Source organism: Zosterops lateralis (genome assembly GCF_965231275.1).
Source record: "Zosterops lateralis genome assembly, chromosome: 6".
In the NCBI taxonomy this organism is placed as follows: Eukaryota; Metazoa; Chordata; class Aves; order Passeriformes; family Zosteropidae; genus Zosterops; species Zosterops lateralis.
In genome coordinates, this window is record NC_139761.1 from 10,011,515 (window position 1) to 10,032,887 (window position 21,373).

Below are 21,373 nucleotides of genomic sequence, written 5' to 3' on the forward strand. Positions count from 1 at the left end.
TCCTCTGGGGCAGCTCTACAGGACCAAAAAAGGGGTAGGTAGAAACCACCACATGTATCAACCAAACAGATCCTCGCCTTTCAGATGATTGTTTTACTGGGCAAAGCAACCAACAAGTTAGAAAACACTCCTCAATTGAAAAATTTAGAGTACTTAAAGAGCCTTCTGTGCTCCTATGAAGTGGAAGAGCTGCAAACATTTATGGATTTTTGTTGGTTTGTGTTTTGTTTTGAAACTTGCCAAAGGTTGTAGAAAATGGGAGCACAACCAGTTTTCCCAACAATGAATGGCCTTACTGTTGCTGGAATCTGACCAGGAAAGTCTGTAAGGAAAAATCCCTACTGATGTTCTGACACACTTATCAGTTTGAAATTAAGCCAAAGTATTCTGTTTGTAAACCACTGTACTCTACATCTAAGAAAGTTCATTATGTAGAATATACCTGCCACTTTGAAATAATAAACACTCTCATGGAAGCCTCTCAGAAAATCCTCACTTTGCTCAGTTTTTCCATGAATCAACGTTCCATGCATTGCGCAGGAGGAACTGCATGGAGTGATACAACCTCATATGTGAGCCACCATGCCAAGCTTAGGAGAGCTGTGCCAATCCCTCAAGGTGCTCCTTCCTTTATGACAGACATTGTGGTCCAGCTCTACAGCCCAGCACTGCTGCTCTGGGAACAAGCACTTACTGTACTGCCAGGATTGTTTTGGTTGGGGTTTGTGAGGCAGATGCAGCCCTGAGGCCTCCTCACTTGCTAATACAATCTTCACTTCTGTGCTAGTTTATGCTCTAAATTTTCTCCTTTTGCTTGTGTTTTACATAAACTGATTTTATGGACCAAGATGCCTCTTGGTCTCAAGAATGGAACAAATGCACAGACAAGTTCTGTTCTCATTTGTCATGCCATGCCTACACATTATATACCTTATGGTTTAAGAAGGGCTTGCACAAATCCGATTGTTTCCACACAATCTGTCCCAAATTATGCTGTGTTTCCTGTTCTTTACATCTTTGTATGCTGTTTTAAATATCCAAGTAAACACAAAGAAAACTGTCTAAAAAGATACTGAAAATCAACAAAAAGTGCAAGATGATAAAATAAGATCAATTCATGGAAATGGAGAAATGATGCTGCAATAAAATCCAGAACATTGAGTCATTTTTTGCTGTCAGAAAAAAAAAAATAATTAAGACTTCCACAAAATGCAGATTGGCAAAGACAGTGCATAGTACAAGATAGATATATATATACTTACACATATATATATATATATTTGATACCTCTGTGTACAGAATACAATATTAAAACTCAGCAGTTTAACAAGGAGTGACTGATTATCTACTTTCATTCAGCTCCCGAGAATTAATGTTGGTGCACTATGTATATGTGCTACTGGGTTACTGTAACTCTTTCAGAACTACAAAGACAGTGAGCTCAGGTAGGATTCACAGCAAATACAGCCAGGAGAAACTGCCAAAAGCCCCAGAATTTTCAGGTTTTGTACCTAGATAGAGATTACGGAGAGACACCAGGCATATTTAAAACAGAATTTAAAAAACACAGTGGTCCTGTGCAGGTTGTGTAAGACTTTACAAATTTCTTATTCAAAAGGACACATTCATGGAAGCTGTAGTAGATATTTCCACCATGGTCTAAGACTCCTGGCCTCAAGTCAAAGGTAATTTTTAAAAAACTACCTGAACTCTCAAATTTAAACAGTAACCTTCTAGTTTAAAACTGTGCCTGTATTAGCATTTCCCATCTTTCTTCAGAACAAACACAGATGCATCCAGCTGTAGGGGTAGCACAGATCACAATCCTTTGTTCTAGAAGTGGGCTGCACCCCACAGCTCATGATGCACTGGGTTAAAGCCACTGTCACTGCTCAGTTCCAGCTGTATGTTGAGCTCTATGGTTTCTTTCCTTAACTAAGCTGTTGCATTGTCTCAAGTCAGCTGTGACAATGCCAGCCAAGCCAACCAACACCAGTTCCAAACATGGACATGTTTGGAAGAGCACTGATTATTATCACCATGGCGTGGAATTTACTCAGTTAATCAGGTAGGGTACCTTTAGTCTCTCACTGAACATAATAAATCCACATTTAGGCAGCAATTTACATATGTCAGGACTCCCTAATCAAAGTATTTCCTTCAAATTACAGTCACAAGCATAGCCTTGTATTCTGAAGGTTAGAACAGCTGCAGGTTTTTGGCCCCATCTTCCTGGGTTTGATCAGTAGTAGGAAACTGGAAGTACCACCCTTGAAGAAGTTCCAAGACGTGGTACAACTAAACAGGCTATTACAAAATTCTACTGGAAAATTTACCTGCACATCAAAACTGTGTAAGTGATTTTTATGAATCACAGTGGATTAATGAGAAATACAGCAGCTTGTTTCATTCCCAAATTGCAAAACTAAATGCAATCCTTTGGCTTGAAATGTGAATCAGACATCTGAGCTTTTCCCTTTTGTTGATAAATTTGCATAAATGTTGTACTTTTTGTTTATAACCGAAGAGCAGCTATTTGCACTTCAGCTGCAACTCACTTCAACAAATGCACCCTATTTTAAAATAAACACACAGCTATTGAATGTTCATTCAATCCTCCACACAAAACTGTTCAATCACAACTGTGCTCAGCTGCAGGCAATACTTCAAACCTTTTCTTTTTTTCTTCAGTATCATAAAACAGAGAGATAATATAAATTTAACATTACTTACCTTTATCTGCTTGTAACCTTATGTTTTGTTTATACTTTCATCATTGTTATCAAACACCTCATTCTTCAAACATAAGCATGCTAAGTGTATTAGTACAGAGAACAGAATTACTTTGGCACTACCAACTCTATCAAAGAAAGAAGAATTCACAAGGCATGCTTAGCATCTTGTTATACAACACAGATGGTGCCACAGATTCTTAGGTATCATCATGAGTTAATGGATTTATTCTATGCTTTCCTCTGAAGAAAGAAAGTATTTAGTTCTCAGCAGGAAGTTTAGTTTTCAGAAAACCAAGGCTAGAAAAGCCAAATCTTTTGTTAATTGCAGGAGCCACTTTTTTTTAAATATAAACAAATCCTACCTTTTGATAAACCTGAATGACATGTTTCTAAAAGAAATTAAGCCAAAATAATAATTAACAAAAAATTTTGTACAAAATAAATTGAAAAAAGGCATTTAGAGCGAAACATGCAAAAATATCTCATTTTAAATGCACTTAAATAAAATAAATGCACTTTAAATGCACTTAAATATCTCATTTTAAATGCACAATTAAATTACACTTCAATACATTCTTAGATTAGGCAGATGATTTAGGGGTTGAAGAGTCAAACTCCTGGAACTGCTACTTTCAATTTTTTCTGGGAAATATGTAACCAGTATTTATTATGAATTTAAAAAAATGTACTGGTGTCAAAACACTTTTAAACTCAAAATCTGCAATGTCAGGTAAAAATATGTTTGGATTTTCTCTGGATATTTACCATAGAAAGCAAAAATCAGTAACTCTGCTATAAGTATATTTTAAGTATCTTCAGAGTTAGGTTCCTTCCCTTCTTCATAACATTAGATCAACCATGTTGTGCCAAAAACTGTCTTAAATATTTATCTATTTTAGTGGCAGAAGTTGTAACAATTGCCTACACCAGAACATAAGTAGTTCATAACCAAAAGAATTCTGATTCCCCATGGAGAATGCTACAATAAATTTAATGAGTAATAAGCTTTAATTTTTTTATTTAACAGGAAGAAACATAACCATGTCCTTCAGTGGCACTATCCACCTCCTCAGTAGTTTGTACAGCACTGAATATAACAGAGGCCCAGCTGCAATAGATCCTCCAAGAGCAAACAAATCATGTATAACTGTGCTATTGTGTTACAACTGCATGTTATTTAATCAAGTCCACATGGAATTTAAACTACTGTCAAAAGTCCTGGGGAAAGACCTCTTCAAGAAAACCACACTGTACTGCAAAAGTTGAAACTCTGAGGTAATGATAGAAGTTTGAATGCTGCCTAAAGAACTGAGTGAAAAGTTTGCATGTTCACAGTTTGAACATCCACATTTGGAACGTCAAATGGAAAATTAAGTAAGGATATTACAAACAAAAGTACAGAAAGAAAGACTTGCCAAAAGGATGTGGCTGATTAAGACTTCACTTGACATAAAGCAGATGGCTTAACACTTAAAAAATATTCAAATTAAACTTCTCTCCCTCTCAACATAAAAAGAAGGGGAAAAAAATCAACCCAAATTTCCTACAGCACAGTGTTTCCCAGAGAAGTATTACCTGGCAGAGAACTGAAAAAATTAAAACTTTTATCAAAGGCTAGACTGTCATGTTCTTGTTTTGCAAAGAAGCAACTTCCACATTTTTAAAGAAATTTTCCATTTGTGAAAAACTGGAGTCTGGCTTAGCATTATTTTGTAGGAATGGGAGATGGCAAAGGGGATACTGAAAGGGAGGCATCTACAGTCATAAAACAGACAGGAAGGAAATGGCTTGCTGCTGACGTGGTATAAGCTTAAAACAAAAGCTAGAAGGCCAAGATCAGAGTGATCTTGTCCAAAAAACTTCACCTGATAAGGAGTGTACAAAAGCTTGATGATTATCTTAAAGCAAAGACAAACAAGCCCTCAATTCTGCAAATGCAAGTAGTGCAGATGAATGGTCTGAAGTATGTGGTATGGGAGCTAACAGGTTTTAAATACAGAAGGAAAAAACGATTTTCAGTTTAAGGGTTTGCAGTAACTAATCTAAATCATACATGGATTTGAAATTAAAAGTCCAGTTAGAATAAAAATCGTTAGTGCAGGAGCAATACCTCCTGAAGCTTGGCTTTGGCTAGACCACCACATCTTCACAACCTAACACGGAATCTGGAGTAAAGTGAAGGCCAAACTAGGAATAAATTTTTCAAGGTTTGACCAGATTCCTGCCTAGACTGAAAGCCTAATACTGCCATTATTTTATGATGGCCTGTGACAGCACTATTGCCAACAGAAGCTTTTTTCTCCTGCCCCTACCCTTTCACCTGTGGTATTTCTATTTCTGTGTTGGCAGCAAGGTTATGCTGGAAACACTGATGGACTAAGTGACTGGGAAACAAAACCTGAGCTTCTAATGCTACATCAAATACCTAGTCTGGGATCCTAGTTTATGCCATCTACTGATGGACTATGCAGCCACTGAGCAGCTTTTCAACCGAGCTGTAATGTTTCATCTCTGCAGCATTTGTACCTCAGACATGAGGCTGAAAAGCACAGAAGAAACAGCACAGACCAAACCATCTCACATTTAATCCCATTTGACTCAACTCCCAAAACCAAATGGCTTCTGTAACCAAAATAAAACTATGAAAAAATCATAACCAGCTGCACTTTAAGTTCCAGAACTTAAGCCAATGATCGGCGAGCGTGGACAAAACCACCTAAGCAACGAGGCATTTCTACTATAAGAAGGAACAAAAGATTGCACTAGCATTTCAAGAGGCTTACCTTCTGGTGAGTTTAGAAGTGAGTTTGCTGAAGAGGTTGGTGGAGCCGCGGGCGCGGGTCTGCGAGAGCGGCGTGGCCTCGTGGCTCAGGCTGGGCGAGGCGGGCGGGCCATTGTAGGTGGCGGTGCGGCGCTCGCGCAGCTGCCCGTGGAACGTGCTCCGGCTGGCCGTTCCTCTGGGGAAACGAATACGGTCAGGGGTGGTCGCACTGCTAATGCTGTGGGTTGAAGCAACGGGAGTTCTCTGATCGGGAATAGTGCTAGGGCAGAAAACAAACAAAATAAAAAACAAAGCGATGCTAGAACGCCTTCGTGCGGGCACTGCGGCTCAGCAGGAAACACAAAACACTACGTTCTACAGTAAAGCATAAGCAGACACTTTTATATAGGCCAAGGTTGGAAATACCAACGTTATTACAGCACTGTATGGAATCAAAACTTGTAAGAAGTTAGGATTAAGAGGCTGCCGAAACAGAAACCTACATAGGCAGAAAAGTGCAACAGGAGTATCCTGGAAAAGACCAGATAAACCAGGCCTACAATGTTTCACTGAGAAGACAGATAAAAGAATAGAGCAGTAAAGTTTCCTCCCAGGAAAGAGAATAGATAACTTTAATGTCTCTCCCTCCACATTCTGTACATACATCTTTGAAAGTCTTGCTAATTTGGAAGTATCCTACACAAAATTCTCTACAAGCGAACCGCTCCAAGTAGCGAAGTCCTTCAGGATACACAGTTAAAGTCTCCCACAAACTTTGACAATAGGGAATGTCCAATACTCCTAACAATAGGAAAAAATTAAGGTTCACTATTGCAGGATTATGTCACAGACAGCCTGACACACCACAAGACAAATGTAAACGAGACTAAAAAAATGAGGAAACACACATCTTGTGGGCAAAATATACTAGAACAATCTAGGACTAAAATTCCACAGCACAAAGTTAAGAAGCAGTGGGTATAAGTTAGTGTCACAACGATTTCTGGTTCTTACATAGGCCTGAAGTTATCTGCGCCATTGTCTATTGGAGGCAACATCATCTTCGTGTGCACAGAGGCTGACATGGACATCGACTTCTGATGTCGCAGCCGAACACTGGAGAAGGATGTGGTACAAACTGAAGCAGGGCTAGCTGCGTAAGCGAACATTTCTGTCAGGCTGTGAGGGGGTTTGGGTTCAGGCAGAGGCAGAAAGAAGAGCATGATGGACCAACAACAAACTACTGCATAGAAAAAAAAAAGCAAACTTTTCCTTCTATTAGCTGGTTTATCAAAGAACACGAACTCTAACAGCCCTCCTCTTCTACATAAACAGCAGTAACTACCCTACACTCATCTTAAAAAGCATCCTTACTTACATGGCACTGGACATCTATAAGTGACCATGCTCTTACCATTAGCATTAGTTTGCAGTGATACCCTCCTTGATGTTCAGAACCTGAATAACTCAGAATTCTATGCCAAAGCTCTATGATAAAGCACTGATGTAACTTGTATTGCTCTTAACAGTAAACAATACATTAAAACCCCCACCAAATGCACTTTCCAAAAGACTCATGATAGCTCCATTACTACAGAGGAATCCTTTGTTTTCAGAATGCATCAGTGTTAAAAGAAATTAGTCAAAGTTGGGCAAGCTATCAAATCTACATCACATAACCGAGAGACTTCACAGATACAATCAAAACCAAAAATACCACAAACTTTAACAACTCCAGAGAGGCCAAAAGAAAAAGGCTGCTAATAATAAACCTGTACATGTAGTAGGCACTGAGCATGCCTGCTGTTCTGTGAAGAAGAAAGAATGACTGTTGAAGAGCATCTTGTATTGCTTTGACCATGAACATTAAATTCTCCAAATTACCATTCAGGCTTAGAAAGAAAGTAGAAAGCACCATCTTAGCAGAATGGCCAGTAAGCTGTCAGCTGTGTAATATGTTCAAATAGGAGCATTAAATTTATTTATTTATTTAGGCCAAAATAGTCTTTGCAGCCTTCACATTATCTAGTAATGATAAGGATAGGAGGAAAGTGAGAAACCACAAGATGTTTTGGACCATTCAGACTACACCACCACGTCATTCATCTAAAGTTTGCTTTAAAAGTAAGATGGCTGTAATTCAGAAATTTTGCTGGAGGTTAAGATATTCAATAATTCTCAGTGACAGTTTCATGACACTGCATGTTCACTTCCAAGTTGCTTCATGGTTACACACACAAACTCAAGTCCTGTTACAGAATTCTGGTACATCAGACTCTGGAGAGGAGAATGCTAGAGCAGCTACAAGTGTCAGCTCACCCACCTCTCAGGCTTGGCTCCCAAAGCACCAGTACAAACCACCACACAGCTCAGACATCTCAACTGCTACCTAAAATGCTTAGCAAAAGCATTTGGTTGGTTTTGGTTTGTTTTTAACTTTTCAGGATCTGAAAAACTTCATCTGAGTCATGCATGCATCTCAACAATGCTGAATCCCTCAGGATGACAACTTCAAGCACTACTTACAACGAAGCCTTCAACACAGGCCCAGCATTCACATTACCCTAGGTTTTAAGGAATGGCAAGAAAATGAACATTCATCTCAAAACCAATACCCTGAAGTCACAGTCACTGGTCACTAGTCTCTCAAGCTCTTCCAGTTCCTTTCCTCTACATTTACTGCAAAAGACAAAGAATCTAGTTTGACAACACAAGACCCAAGTTTTCAGTCACCTGCCTCCAAAGACATGACATCTAAAGGTATCAGTAAGGGACCTTCTCTTCCCCTGATGCTTTGCTAGAAATCAGCTTCCTTGGATTACTAGCCTGGGAACACAGAACAGCAAACTAACAATCCCCAATTAGTGCCATGGCTTATTAAAAAATGTGAAGCTGTTGTAAACCATTTGTGTTACAAATGATTTAAAGCAATTGCCTATCATTATGAAGAGTGTTTCATGAGTCCCCAAGTGTGTTAATTAATGCTCAGGCTTTGGAGGAAAGCCAACAGAGTCATCTCCAGCAGGATGCCTGTCAGCCACACAATGTGTTAAAGCAGAGATGGGAGACTCAGAACTCTTCTACCAGTCTGACATGGGTCTTTAAGACTACTTTCTCCAACATCAGATCTACTGACTATTGATTTTTTTAAAGTTTTCATACTTTCAGAAATAGTGCTTTCTCAGATTTCAATGTGCAAGATAAAAGCAGCATAAGCAATGTTTTAACACTGTCTCTCCAGAAAAAATAGAGATTTTAAATGTGTGCATCTTGCCTTTTAAAAGTAAGTCTCCCAAGTTTTCACTGGGTCACAGCCAGTATCTGACTAGCTATGGAAAATCTAAAATCCAATCCAATCTAAAATCCAATCTGTAACAAACCATTTACAGCAAATACTCTTGCCTGTAACATTTGCCACCAACAGACATTTCAAAAGCACAGAAGTATTTTTTAACTAAGCCTTTGATATGTACAAAGCCCGGGTTCAACTTCAGATCTTGCTTTACAGAAGAAAAAAGAACAAGTTTCTAGAGTTACTTTCTGCCAAGCTGAGAGTACAATAACATTAAAGATTAATTCTGAAGAGCCAGTCCCATCAATAGCTATGTTGATTTTTCCTGCATTAAAGGTCCCTCCATTTCATGTGACCAGTCAATGCTTTATCCAGTTACAGCAACAAAATACATTCAGATGTAAATTCTGAATTCCATGCCAATTCACAGTAATTCTGAAACTGTGCCAAAATGAACATGCAATTTAGTATTGAAGCATTTCAGACAATAAGTCTCCAACTGTAATACAATTAGCAATGCATTCTCATTATCTTTTCTCTTTTTAACCCTTTATAAAAAGTAATCAATGTAGCAATCAAAAAATGCATGATAAAAGCTATAAAGACACTTTTTACCTGTGCAAATATAAATTCTCAGACATTTCAAATTACCCAAATAAGGCTAGTTTGTAGAGAAAGCAAATGATGTTTAAATATCATATTGACAATAAAAGGTAGTTACACAAGGATAAGCAATTATGATTCTAAAACACAACTAACATAGATGTCAAGTGCTACTCAATATTAACTTTGAGTTTAAGGTCTATATGTGACAAACCAAAGAAAAACATCAGTTTCCTGAGAAACTCAAAGCTTCAAAAGATAGCTCTTCGTGAGTATGAACTTACTCCCAAATTAAGGCAACATCTGAATCTCAAGCATTCCTAGTAAACAGTGTCTAACAGCTTTTAAAATTTTAATAAAGAAATTGTAGACAAGATATTAGTTTAAGGATGAACAAAAACTATAATATAACCAAGTAATAAAAAATTATCAAAACTATTATAGACAGAAAGATTCATTTTTTCAAGGAGTATTTGGAAAGAAAAAAGCTATTAACATATCAAATCAGAGAAAGGATAGTGAGCTTTAACCTAAACAACTTGGTAACATTAACAAGGAGTAACCACTGAAGGCTGAGAGAGATACATTAAGAGACTATACCAAATAGTGTGCTGCACTTCACAAGACAGGTGACTGCAGGCCCAGCTGGCCAACTACTTTTGGCAGTCTTCAAACTTATACTTGACTCTTTCCTTAGTCACTTTCCATTTGCAGAAAGCTAGGAGGAAGAGACAGGGTCAAAATCATATTCTTTATCCCTAGGCTCCAGGAATCAAACAGGGAGTAGACAAGGCTCTCCATTCAACATCATAATTCCTCAACTGCCAAAGGGAGGGAAGAAATTTCTGCAAAAAAATGCCAGATCTTCTGCCAACTTCAACACAAGTTAGAAAACAGGTATTTTCTTCCCACCTCTTACAAAAGATCATAATACTAGAAAAGGCTGGAGAAAATTGGGAAGCACAGTAGACGGGTACACATTCCTTTCAGTACCTTGACAGGAGTGCTATCCAGGCAAGGGTTAACCACTTAATTGTTACCAGCTTTTGACAGCAGTAAAATTGTGAGAAGACCTGGAAAATAAAATACCTCAACCAGCCAGGAAATTTGGTGGTATTCCTCCCAACTGCTACTCTATACCTGATATATGTGTTCACTATAATATTATTTCTGACAGCTCTTCTCAGTCTTCACAGCATGGCAGCAGATGTGACCACAGTGCCAAGACATACAGTGGTTAGCTCCAGTTTCACTACATGCTTTACTCAGGATTTCATTCAGTAAATTAAAAAGAAATTTGCTATTCCTCTGACCATTTTCACTCAGAACATGGAGATACCGTGAGGAGGGAAGCAGCTGAGTTCTGTAAATCCTGGGAAACAATTAGACTGCCATAGTATCAGCAAGGAACACTCTTAGTCCAAGACAATGGCCGATCACCATTTCATTTTTGCTCAGAAAAAACTGCCTTCTCCCTGAGACTTTGCAGCAAAATTGATATTTCAAATAACCCCAGTGAAGCAGAATTTAGAGTGAAATATAAAAAGAGAATGGCTCAAGAAAGATGGACTTTGTAGTCTGACACTAAACAAGGCTCTTCTGCAAGCATATGCTGTTTGGCCACAGATTTCACAACAGAATTAAGATGAAGGCTGCTACAAACATTTCATGTATTTAACCAGAAATTAGAAACTTCCTTTTACATTCTATGTATAAAGATTATAAAATTAAATATAGGAAAGAAATCCAAGCCCCAACATACTTACAGGTGCTCCACAACCAAAGATCTGTACTCACCTTTCATTAGGAATTACATTAGAATATCACTTATTTTTAGATTAGGCAGTAAATATTTTTTGGAAAGGTGAAGACAAGGGACATACACCATAGGAAGACATTTCATATACCTGTTCTCCTTGCCATTTTGTATCACTGAATGCCTATCAGCAGTGGTTCTTTCACTACAAACATATGTGTTGCGCCGTGTCATTGCTCCAGGGGTAGTATTATTCTACAATTAAAAAACACAGGTTTGTTATTCCCCACAGAAGGCTTTTCTGATGTTAGTCTGCATATAATTGAAGGCTTTTTACATAATGCTAGTTCTACACAGTTCTAAAATTTACAATAATTAAATTACTTAATATACAAACTCCATCTAGTATTCGTAAGGAATAATGCAATCAGAAAAAATAATTCTAACAAGTTTTTCTTGTATTTCATATTGATGGCTCAAAAGAAATATTCCTTAAAGTTTTTAATTACAAAAGCTCTGAATTACAAAATTCTGAGTATATACAGCATTCTTCTACATGTGGATAGCCTGTGTCTTTACAGCCTATTTTTCGAAATACTTTACCACTTGTAGCTTGGAGAATTTTCCTTTAAGTTAAAATCATACCCTTAAACAAGATAGGAAAAGCAAAGACTTAACAAACAAATGTGGTAAAATTCAGTGGGAAGGTAAACATGGACTTTTAAATATTAAGATACTATGAAACACTAGACAAGTTTTAAAAACAGGGAAGAATAAGAGACAAATTGCAGAGAAATTTAGTAAGACATTTTTAAAAATACACATTTAAATACAAGCATAATACATTGAGGACAAGAGAACCAGGGGAACTTAAACTACAGACCTTACTTTAGAGGGGAGAAAAGAAATAGAATTACTTTGCCTCTGTCTTTACAGAGAAAGAGGGTGGAGATATGCCCAAGTTGGCGGTCAATTTTCCAGGAACGACTGAGAAGCTATAGGTAATTCACAGATAACAGAATTATAAAAAGTTAGATGCAATTACTGTAGGAAAAGCACGGTGGTCCAGACAAACATGCACCCCCAGGTCGTAGAGGAAGTAAAAGCTGGCAAGCCTTTGTATTTTTTCTCCCCACCCCAAGAACAAAACACAGGAAACTGCAAATGGTTGGAAAAGTGGAAAAAAACCTTTAAAAGTTTTCTTTAAAGAAAAGGATCACGGGGCAAAGCAGGAAGCAAAAAAGGCTATAAACTTCAAACATCACTGCTGGGGAAAGTCTTGGAGGAGGCCAGCTTAAGGGAATGACTGGTCAGCACCTGGATAAGCACATGTTGAGTAAGGAGGGCCACTAAGAATCAGGCAGGGGACTTCATGCTCAACTAACCTTTTGGAGCTCTTTGAAGAATTATGCTATGACGGACAAGGGAAACTCAGCGGATTTTAAAAATAGCATTAAGAAAAGGTTTCGCATAAACGGTCACAGGAGAGAGTCATGGCAAGAAGGATTAAAAAAAAAAAAAAAAAAAAAAGAAAGGAAAAACTAGTTCAAGCACAAAAGCAGAGTAGCCAAACCTTTTTTGTTTCCGAACCTGAAATAAAACTGTTAAAGTGGAGCATTCTCAATAACTAGGCAAGAGCTCCTCCAGTGCCTTAAGGCAAAATATCTGCTATCTAGGGAGTCTCAAGCAACACATTCCCTGAGCTATTTAACCATGAAGCCATCTTGTCTAAGAGACGGCTGACCTGTTACACATCTTTTCACACAAATCTACAAAATTAAAATTCAACAGTGAGGTGCACAACCTCCTGGTGTTAAAAAGTACAAAGACAAAGGGTATTTTAGATCAGCAGAACAATTAATTAACTTGTAAGATGCATGCAGCTGTCTGAAGGGTTCTCAAGTATACTTCACTAAATATTCCTTAGGGATCAGCTTGTACCAAGCATCAGCAGAAGCCTTCCTGGCCCTTTCCTTGTACTTTATTCCTTACACATCCCTTGTCTTCAAATATGTTTGTTTATTTATTAAAAAACTCAAACTTATTCTTCTACTTTCCTCTGGCATTTCTCACTGTACAAACTCCCTTCTCTTTACTGAGCTTGCCAGCAATGAAAGCTGCACACCAATGGTGAGGTTTTGTTTATTTGCTACTGGGAGGTCACACTGTGCAGTGAGATATTGCTTATTAGTGTTTGCAGATCATTTTGTTCTGAACATTCTAGGGGATGAAGCACCTAAAATATCCAACACTGGTCTTCTGGTGGGAAACAAGCACAATAATCAGTGGCTTCCTTCTTTCCACCTGCTCCCTTTGAACATGAAATGTTGGTTTCCTTTGAGAAAAAACTACATAACATTACAGTGTATTGTTGTGTTGCACATCTGGAAAGACAAGACTGCAATCTCGTGCTGGATCAGACTTTTAACACTTTGCATTTTCAGGTTTGGGAGCAGACAAGTTTTGGTATTCATATCTGAAATTTGAGGACTGCAAGGACATGCTTTCCCAGCTCATTCTGAAATGCAGAGATGGAAGCATCAGTATACATTTTTTCCTGTTTGACTCAGATTTCAGAGGTCAGAGGAAGAGATTTAAGCATTACAAGGTTTCAAATTTCAGTTTCGGCAAGAATAGTCTTGGTATTGGGGTCTTTACACTTTCTAGTGTATGACCTTTCACGATTCATCAAGGAAACTCTTCAGCTGTGACTTTTTTGTTCAGCCAATCTACAGCCTGTTAATCTCTGGACATGACTAAATAGCACAGGTGCACAGCACTGGAAAGTGGTGTGAGCAGCACCCCACTCCCTGATGGAATGAGAAGCTCAGGGTCAGGGTTAGCTGCCTAAGTTCATCTTCATGGCATCGTCTGCCTTCTTTGCTGGAGGAGCGGACACAGCAAAAGCACATGTTGGGACTTGTGAGCACATGCACAAGGTCCAATCACAGCACAAAGGATGAATTTGTGGTAAAGAGTCCTCCTCTTCTCCTAGAGAGTCTTGTGCGCACTGCTCAGGCAGGCTATTTCCCTTTAACAGACACCACTGATGAAACATTTCCAAAAAAAGCTTCTGACTTACAATAGTGAACCAATCTATTTAGTTAAGAGCACTAGTATGATATTTGGTCCCAGATGATTTTCCAAATCTACCACCTATTCTTCTCTTCCAGTTTTCTTAAAGCTATTTTAAGGGTTCTGGGGTGGCTTTGTTACAACATTGAGGAAAAATCCAGTTCTAACAAACAAACAAGGAATTATTAAAGCACAGATATACCAGTTCCTGCTAACTATCCAACATCTGTAGCAGGTTTTTATTACTAATTTGGTATTTGCCCAAATAGCTTGAAGATTTTTGATGTGTACTTGTTCAGCTTTCAGAACCATTTGGTTTACAAGAGTTTAAACAGTCTGTCAACTTTAGAAGTAGAGCTTGGAGCCCCTCATTCCAGTCCCAGACTTAGCTATCTGCTCTACAAGCACAACTCTTATCCTCAAGTGCATGCTTTTAAGCTTTATTATTTAATAAGAGTAGCACACAACTGATTAAGGGTCTCCAGCAAGGACTGGTTCTACTGCTTTTGCTGTTCTGTCAAAATAGTAATTGTTTTTATAGGGTATTTTTCCATCTCTTCAGTGTTTTTTCATTGCATTACAGATTTCAGGACTTCAGTGCTCAGTAAAACAGAAATTCTCTTCACCTCATACTTTTTTCAACCTCAGGACAATATGGTAACTCCAATATTTTTTTTTTCTTTCTAGATGCATGCCAACACTGTAAGAAACAGAACTCCCTACTCAGCTGCAAAAAATGAATAAAAAGTCAGTGCTTGTCTTCATTCCCAACAACCAGAAAGCCAAAGTGTCATCTTTTGCAGGGAAAAAAAAAAAAAAGGGAAATAAAAAAAAGAGTTTGAACTATCTGGTGTGAAGAGCTATAAACAGAGACAATTTTAAACACTAATTATTGAGTGACAACATAAGTCTGATTTCCTGTTCACCACCTGGCATCACTGCTAGTAAAAGATCAGCTGGATCAGTTGCACACTGAGTCAGGGAAGCAACATATGGTTATGAGCTGAAATTTTATTTCAGGTACAGTAGTAAGAATTTTGGGAAAAGCCTACTGGAATAAATCTCCAATATTTGGGAGTGGCACAGAATAGCAGATGAAAAGATACTGAATGTAAAGTATGTTGTAACTCTGACATAAATCTTTTGAATAAGACACCATACAACTGAATGTAGGACAAAACTGATTTCATTATCCTACCATTTTCAGATTAAATGACTAAAAACTGTCTTTTAAGAAAAAAACAAATCTGAATGGTTTCTGGACTTATCAAGAACAAAGGGAAAATGTGGAGGACCACAAAAATCAAAAAGTGATCTCCCAAAATCCTGAGTTCTTGTTCACATTTATGAATAACAGCTGCTACAGTAGAAGATGTGTTTTTCCAAGGAAACTCTTGGGCTGATATCCTTGAGCCAAGTCACTACTAGCCACTGAGCCAACTGACAATACAGGGCCAGTAAAGTAAAACAAGTTTCATTTCACTTCTTTTGCTTCAGACTGTCAGAAAGCTACAGCTCAGGAAGTTATGTTCTCATTTGTTGTAAGTAATGGTGCTGAGTTTTATGACCAAATAAATATGACAGCTTTGTGGGATAAGTTAAAAAAAAATCTGTTGCAAGTTGAACAAGTTGAATAAAGGACTGAGAATTCTTTTCTTCTGAAAAGAAGGAAGTTTTTCAATAAAAAATCCCAAAGTTTTAGAAATTAAATGTCACAAGACTGAACCATTATGTGAAAATGAATTTCCCACTTTGCCTTTGTGGGAAGAACCACAGAAAGCACAAGTTAAAGCAAAAAATGAACACAGGATTTTCTTTGTTTTGGCACACTGCCTATTGCTAAACACGTACATCCACTACTTTTGCTCCTTTGTATGTTTTTCTTGTTGTTGTTGTGATTTAGAGGCAGGTGGGGGAAGCCCACAAGGACAAACGCCAGGCACACTGCTTTTGAATACAGGCTGAAATACATCTTTGAAGGGTTTTTAGAACTCCATTTCTTTGATAATCTTAACAACATAACTATGACTTAAAATAGCATGTTAGAGCACAAAGATTAGGTGGGTCCTTATACACATGAAACTATAAAACAGGAAAACAAAAATAGAGATTTCATTCTTCTGTACAGATGCCACAGAGGAGGGGTTGGTGATATCAAGAGTAACACAACCACCTTTTTTTTGTTGTTTAACTTTTTTTTTGATACCCAAATCATGTCTGTTTACCAAGAGGTACTAATGCTAATGATAAATACTGACTGCTTCAAGACTATTAAGAGGTAACTTGAATACCTGACATTGCAAGGGAAAAAATACCTACATTTACTCTTGATAAATGAAAAGTAAAATCAGCACCAACAATATATCACAGGTTTAACTTTTTTATGCCTCAAAAAATGAATGGTTTTAATAAACAAATGTTTCTACTTACACTAGGGACAGCCGAACTTTTCTTACGTTCAGGAATATCAGCCTTATTGGGATTGCTGGCATTTCCAAGCATTGGGCTAGCTGGTGCAATTCCTCTTCCTGCAACAGCACTACTACTGGATTTTCTTGACTGAATTCCTTCCTCTTTGAGGTCACTGTCTGTAGTACTAGTCTGGCTTCTTTTGGGATATGCCACTACTGAGGGGATGGATGGTCCAGCTTAAAAAAAAAAACAAACAAAATAATCAGGAAAATAATTTTTCTTCTCAGAAGTTCAGTAACTATTTTTTATCACAACGGAAATGTATTCACACATGAGAACCAACACAGTTAACACTGGGAATCAGAGTTGCAAGGAGATAATTAAATTATTGAAATAGATGTATTTCAGGAAACAGTCGAATATTGTGAAAAGCAAAAACCCTGCAAAATGAAGGTACTACTTGATTTCCATGAAAGTTCCAAGAATTTCATTATGCTTTCTCATTTGGCTTGCTAGAAAAACCCTTTAGAGTCTTCTTAAAGACACTTAACAAGTAACTGACTCATTCAAAGCAGACCATCCCTCATTAGCACAGTGCTGCCATAGCTGTTCAAGCCAATTTCCTGAGAGAGGCAGCAGGTGACAGAACCCTGGGGCACTGATGGCTGCTGGTCTGTGCTCCTGCAACAGCCAGAAGTGGCACTAGTTCATCATCAGCCTCCCCACGTGTGCCAGGAACAGACAACTGCTCCCAACACCTGAGAATGAGGACTGGTGCCCTCCAACAGTGGCAAGCTCCCTCTTGCTTTAACAGCCTCCTGGACACTGGGTAAAGTGTCAGGATTGTGTTTTCTGACATCTTACTTACACCTCTGAAGAGGATACATCAAGTTACATCAAATTCTTAGTTAAGCATTTTAATAAGAATTAACCAAAAAGTTCATGTATGTATATACACAGACATAAAGAATACATATAAATACATAAACATATAAATATATATTATGTAGCTAAAACATGTTTTACAAGTATCAAAGACCCCAGTAACTGGCATCCCAGAAGACTCCCCAAGGAAAGCAATCTCTGAATGCAGAGAATGTAGGCCTAAATTGGGATTCTTTTCATGAGTTAAGTGTCTGAGCAGGAGGACGTTTAAGACATTTAGAAAATCCTAATCTGCTCTATTGCACTCTCATTAAGCAGAAGAGTTGTAAGTTTGTTAGAGTCACTGTTCTTTGGAAATGGAATTCCTGCAGGACAACCAAGTGACACTACCCTCAGGAAACAGGAAACCAGAAATATTGGCAAACTGACATTTCTTCAAGTTTTAGACACAAGCTGACCTACTAGTGTCAAAAGAAAACAAAAGCTGAACAGACATACAAGAGCATGGGGGAGGAGTGCTGTGCTTTTCATGAAAAAGGGGGTTGCAACATTCTCCTCAATTTGTATAACAAGACTTTGCCAGCACAGTCAGGAATGTAAGGGACAACACAAGGCAGAACAAGAGAATTAGGTTGGTGTATTCAGGGTTCTTCTAAAAGCCCTTTTGAAGGCTTTATAACAGAACCAATTTAAAAAATCTCTTATTCACTAAAATATTTAACCACCACGCTGTGAACTATGCTGTTGTCATCCTCCTTACACTTGGGGGATGGAGAAAAATCCAGAAACTGAGCAGAACTGGAATACTGAAAATGAGAAATGCTCACCGTGATCACTGTACCGCCGCTGTTTCTGGCTAGAAGATATGCTTCTCTGAACTTTGTGATGAGGAGATTGTCCAGTGCTATTATTAAGATCACTACTTGGCCTAACTTTGGCAAGTGAAAGATTGCTGCTGGAGCTTGAATCACTTGCATCCAACTACAATACAAATGAGAGTATTAAAACAAGGAGTTCAGACAAAACAAAATAGAACATCCACCCCATTCTGGCAGCAGGAACAGAGAGGTGGAAGATGGCTCTGCTACATGGGAAGCTAGTGACAGCATGGGAAGTTGCTTTGAGGTCCCACCTTCTTTAAGGTTTTTGTAAAACTTTCTTAGTAAAACTCAGCAGAATTTGCAGCTCCTCAAAGGATAAGCAGTAAAGAAAATCCACTTGTCCTTTCAAAACTCTCCCCTCAAGTGTTCTCCAAAACTTTAACAGGAAGAGAGGATACACTGTAGAGGCCACCACACCAACTCTCCATCAGAGGAACCAAGAGCAGTTTACTGATGCTGAGCCCTCTCAGCATCATATGGAAAGGTAATCTACAATGCAGGAACCTTTTCAGGCTGTTCAGTCCTGCTCCTTGGTTCTCTTACGACAGTTACAGCTGGCACATTCACACCTGAGCTCCTAGACTAGCCAGGACAGTAACTGCATACAAAATCCTTCAGAGGAGTAACTGCTGAGCAAAGAGGACAGTTCTGCAGAGCCTAAAGGCAGGAGTTTACTGGCTCAAAAACAGGTGAGAACCGATCTGTTTAATTTGGACTGCTGATGAGTAGAAAAACATGACTTTAAGTGCAATGGATTTTTGTGCAGGAATGCAATTCCTACAGGAACTGACTTAATTTTTGCTTCTAACTCTGCTAAGGACACTTTCTGAATTGCTTCTTTGAAGTTTTAAGAATGGTACTTACCTCTGAAGACTTCCTTCCTAGCAGTAAGTATGTAGCTGTGATTTCATCATACTTCATTTTACTAAGGGATTCTTGAATTTCTTCTTGAGAATATCCCATTCCTACCATAATATCTAAAACCAAGCAGACATTCTGTAAGTAACTAAAACTCTGGTGTTCAGGCTGGCTGAGTGTTCAAGAGAAAGGATGGAACATTTAAAGAATTAAAACCGAATTAATAATTTTGAGAACATAAACCTGATCAAGTATCAGTTTTAAAGGATTAGTTACTTTTTCCCAATGTCAATCAAACACAGAGTGGTGGTGGAGGAAAAAAACCCCTCCCACATCATGCAAACATACTCTGGAAAGTACTCAATTACCTATTCTTTTCTGGTCCGAGATGTCTAGTTCTGGTTCAACAAATGGTTTAAGTTCATCCTCCTCATGCCCTGCATTGATCCACCTGTCCTTCATAATTTGCTATGAAAAAAAAAAAAAAAGTTAGTACTGTACACTTAGCAGCAAAGAAAACAAGCTGTAAGCTGTGGGAAGAACAACTTCTTTATGGAACAAACACTAAGGTCTTTCCCAGGTTTTATTTTCCAGAACATTTCCAGCACCTATTGCTTTGCTCCAGTGAGAAGAACCAACTATGCACATCAAGCCAAGCTTCTCCCCAGTCAGCTGTATTCCAGCTCACAGCTGAGACCCAAAAGCCTGCAACACAGACCAGGAGCAGTGTGACAACTCTGACATGTCTTGGAATTCCAAGCTCCACCAACAGAAGTCCACAGCTCTGTTTTGGTCTTTACTCCTCCATGATGGCACAAAAGGCAGGCAAAAGGCAACTACAGCAGCCAATACCTCCAGTCCACAAATGAAAATGTGGAAAACAATGTGGTGGATCATCCACTAATGCAGGAATCCACAAACTAACCACCAAGAAGAGTTGTATGACATAGAAAGTGTAGTGACATTGATTTTGAAAGTAACTGAAGTCAGGTGTGTTACAACCCCAGTAAATAATATCTTTGAAGAGTCATGTGCTTTCATCAACAATTCCACCTACAAACCCCACTCCAAATATGCATAGGAACAGCATGGAAATAATAAGTCACAGCTCAAAAAATGCAGTTTGCAAAATATGTTGAACTTCTGATACACCTCATTTGTGCAATTACCTCTAGAGTGCCTCTTTTTGTGGGGTTTAGCACCAGGAAACGTTTGAGGAGGTTTTCACAGTCTGTGGACATGTAGAAAGGAATCCTGTATTTTCCCCTTAGCACTCTTTCTCTAAGTTCCTTGGTAACAGAAAAAGAACACACAATAAGTTGACAGCAAGTCACTTAAAATATTAGATAAAATATTAGATAAACATGGCCAACACAGTCTACAAAAAGCTACCTTTAAGTTCTGTCCATCGAAGGGAAGAGATCCACTCACGAGAGTATAAAGAATAACACCTAAACTCCAAACATCTACTTCAGGTCCATCATATTTCTTCCCTTGAAAGAGCTCTGGAGCAGCATATGGTGGGCTGCCACAAAAGGTGTCCAGTTTATTTCCAACTGTAAACTCATTGCTAAAACCAAAGTCAGCTATTTTAATGTTCATATCTGCATCTAGCAATAGATTTTCAGCCTGGAAGAGAAAGAACGGTTTGTAAGATGAATAAAATACTTGATTTAGAATGCTACTGCTTGCTTTTACTCATTCTTAAAATGCAAGAAGCTGAAATACCTGTTAACATTCCCTTCCTTGCAAGGTCTTTAGGTGTGTTTTAGTCAATCATTAGCATATCCTGTTTTAAAAATCTCTGTACAACAGCTTCAGGCTATGGGAGCTGTTTCACTACCTGAAAACCTGTTGCCATCTGGTTTTCTTCACAGAAATGTACCTTACATTTTGATCTATTCAGATGAAAATAAGATATAGTCTCACTGTCCATACTTGATAACATGTGGTATTCTTGCAGTAGTTTGGTAATAAAAATAACTTTTAAAGTGTTTTCAAGTGTTCTTTTTTTTTTAGTGGTGGCATTGTTTTTTTCTTTTTTTAAGTTACAAAGCTATGACAAGCTGAACAAATTATGTAGCAATACTATTAATATACAAGGCACAGTTTAAA

At 38.1% G+C, this 21,373-nt stretch overlaps 1 protein-coding gene across 15 annotated transcripts in view; it reads right to left on the minus strand.

Moving 5' to 3' along the window:
• The window catches only part of MARK3 (microtubule affinity regulating kinase 3), a 62,277-nt gene that overhangs the window by 6,213 nt on the left and 34,691 nt on the right, over positions 1–21,373 (minus strand). For 4 of the 15 annotated variants that reach the window (XM_083863015.1, XM_083863004.1, XM_083863017.1 and 1 more), the window contains 9 exons: positions 20,651–20,887; positions 20,428–20,547; positions 19,627–19,726; positions 19,265–19,377; positions 18,347–18,500; positions 16,653–16,870; positions 11,299–11,402; positions 5,519–5,776; positions 3,098–3,124 (listed from right to left, as the gene is read on the minus strand). In XM_083863015.1, coding sequence (XP_083719141.1) covers positions 3,098–3,124; positions 5,519–5,776; positions 11,299–11,402; positions 16,653–16,870; positions 18,347–18,500; positions 19,265–19,377; positions 19,627–19,726; positions 20,428–20,547; positions 20,651–20,887 — 1,331 coding nt within the window. Of the gene's footprint in view, positions 1–3,097; positions 3,125–5,518; positions 5,777–6,510; positions 6,676–11,298; positions 11,403–16,652; positions 16,871–18,346; positions 18,501–19,264; positions 19,378–19,626; positions 19,727–20,427; positions 20,548–20,650; positions 20,888–21,373 lie in introns of all 15 variants that reach the window. The other 11 variants (XM_083863016.1, XM_083863005.1, XM_083863006.1 and 8 more) reach the window with 5 other exon arrangements.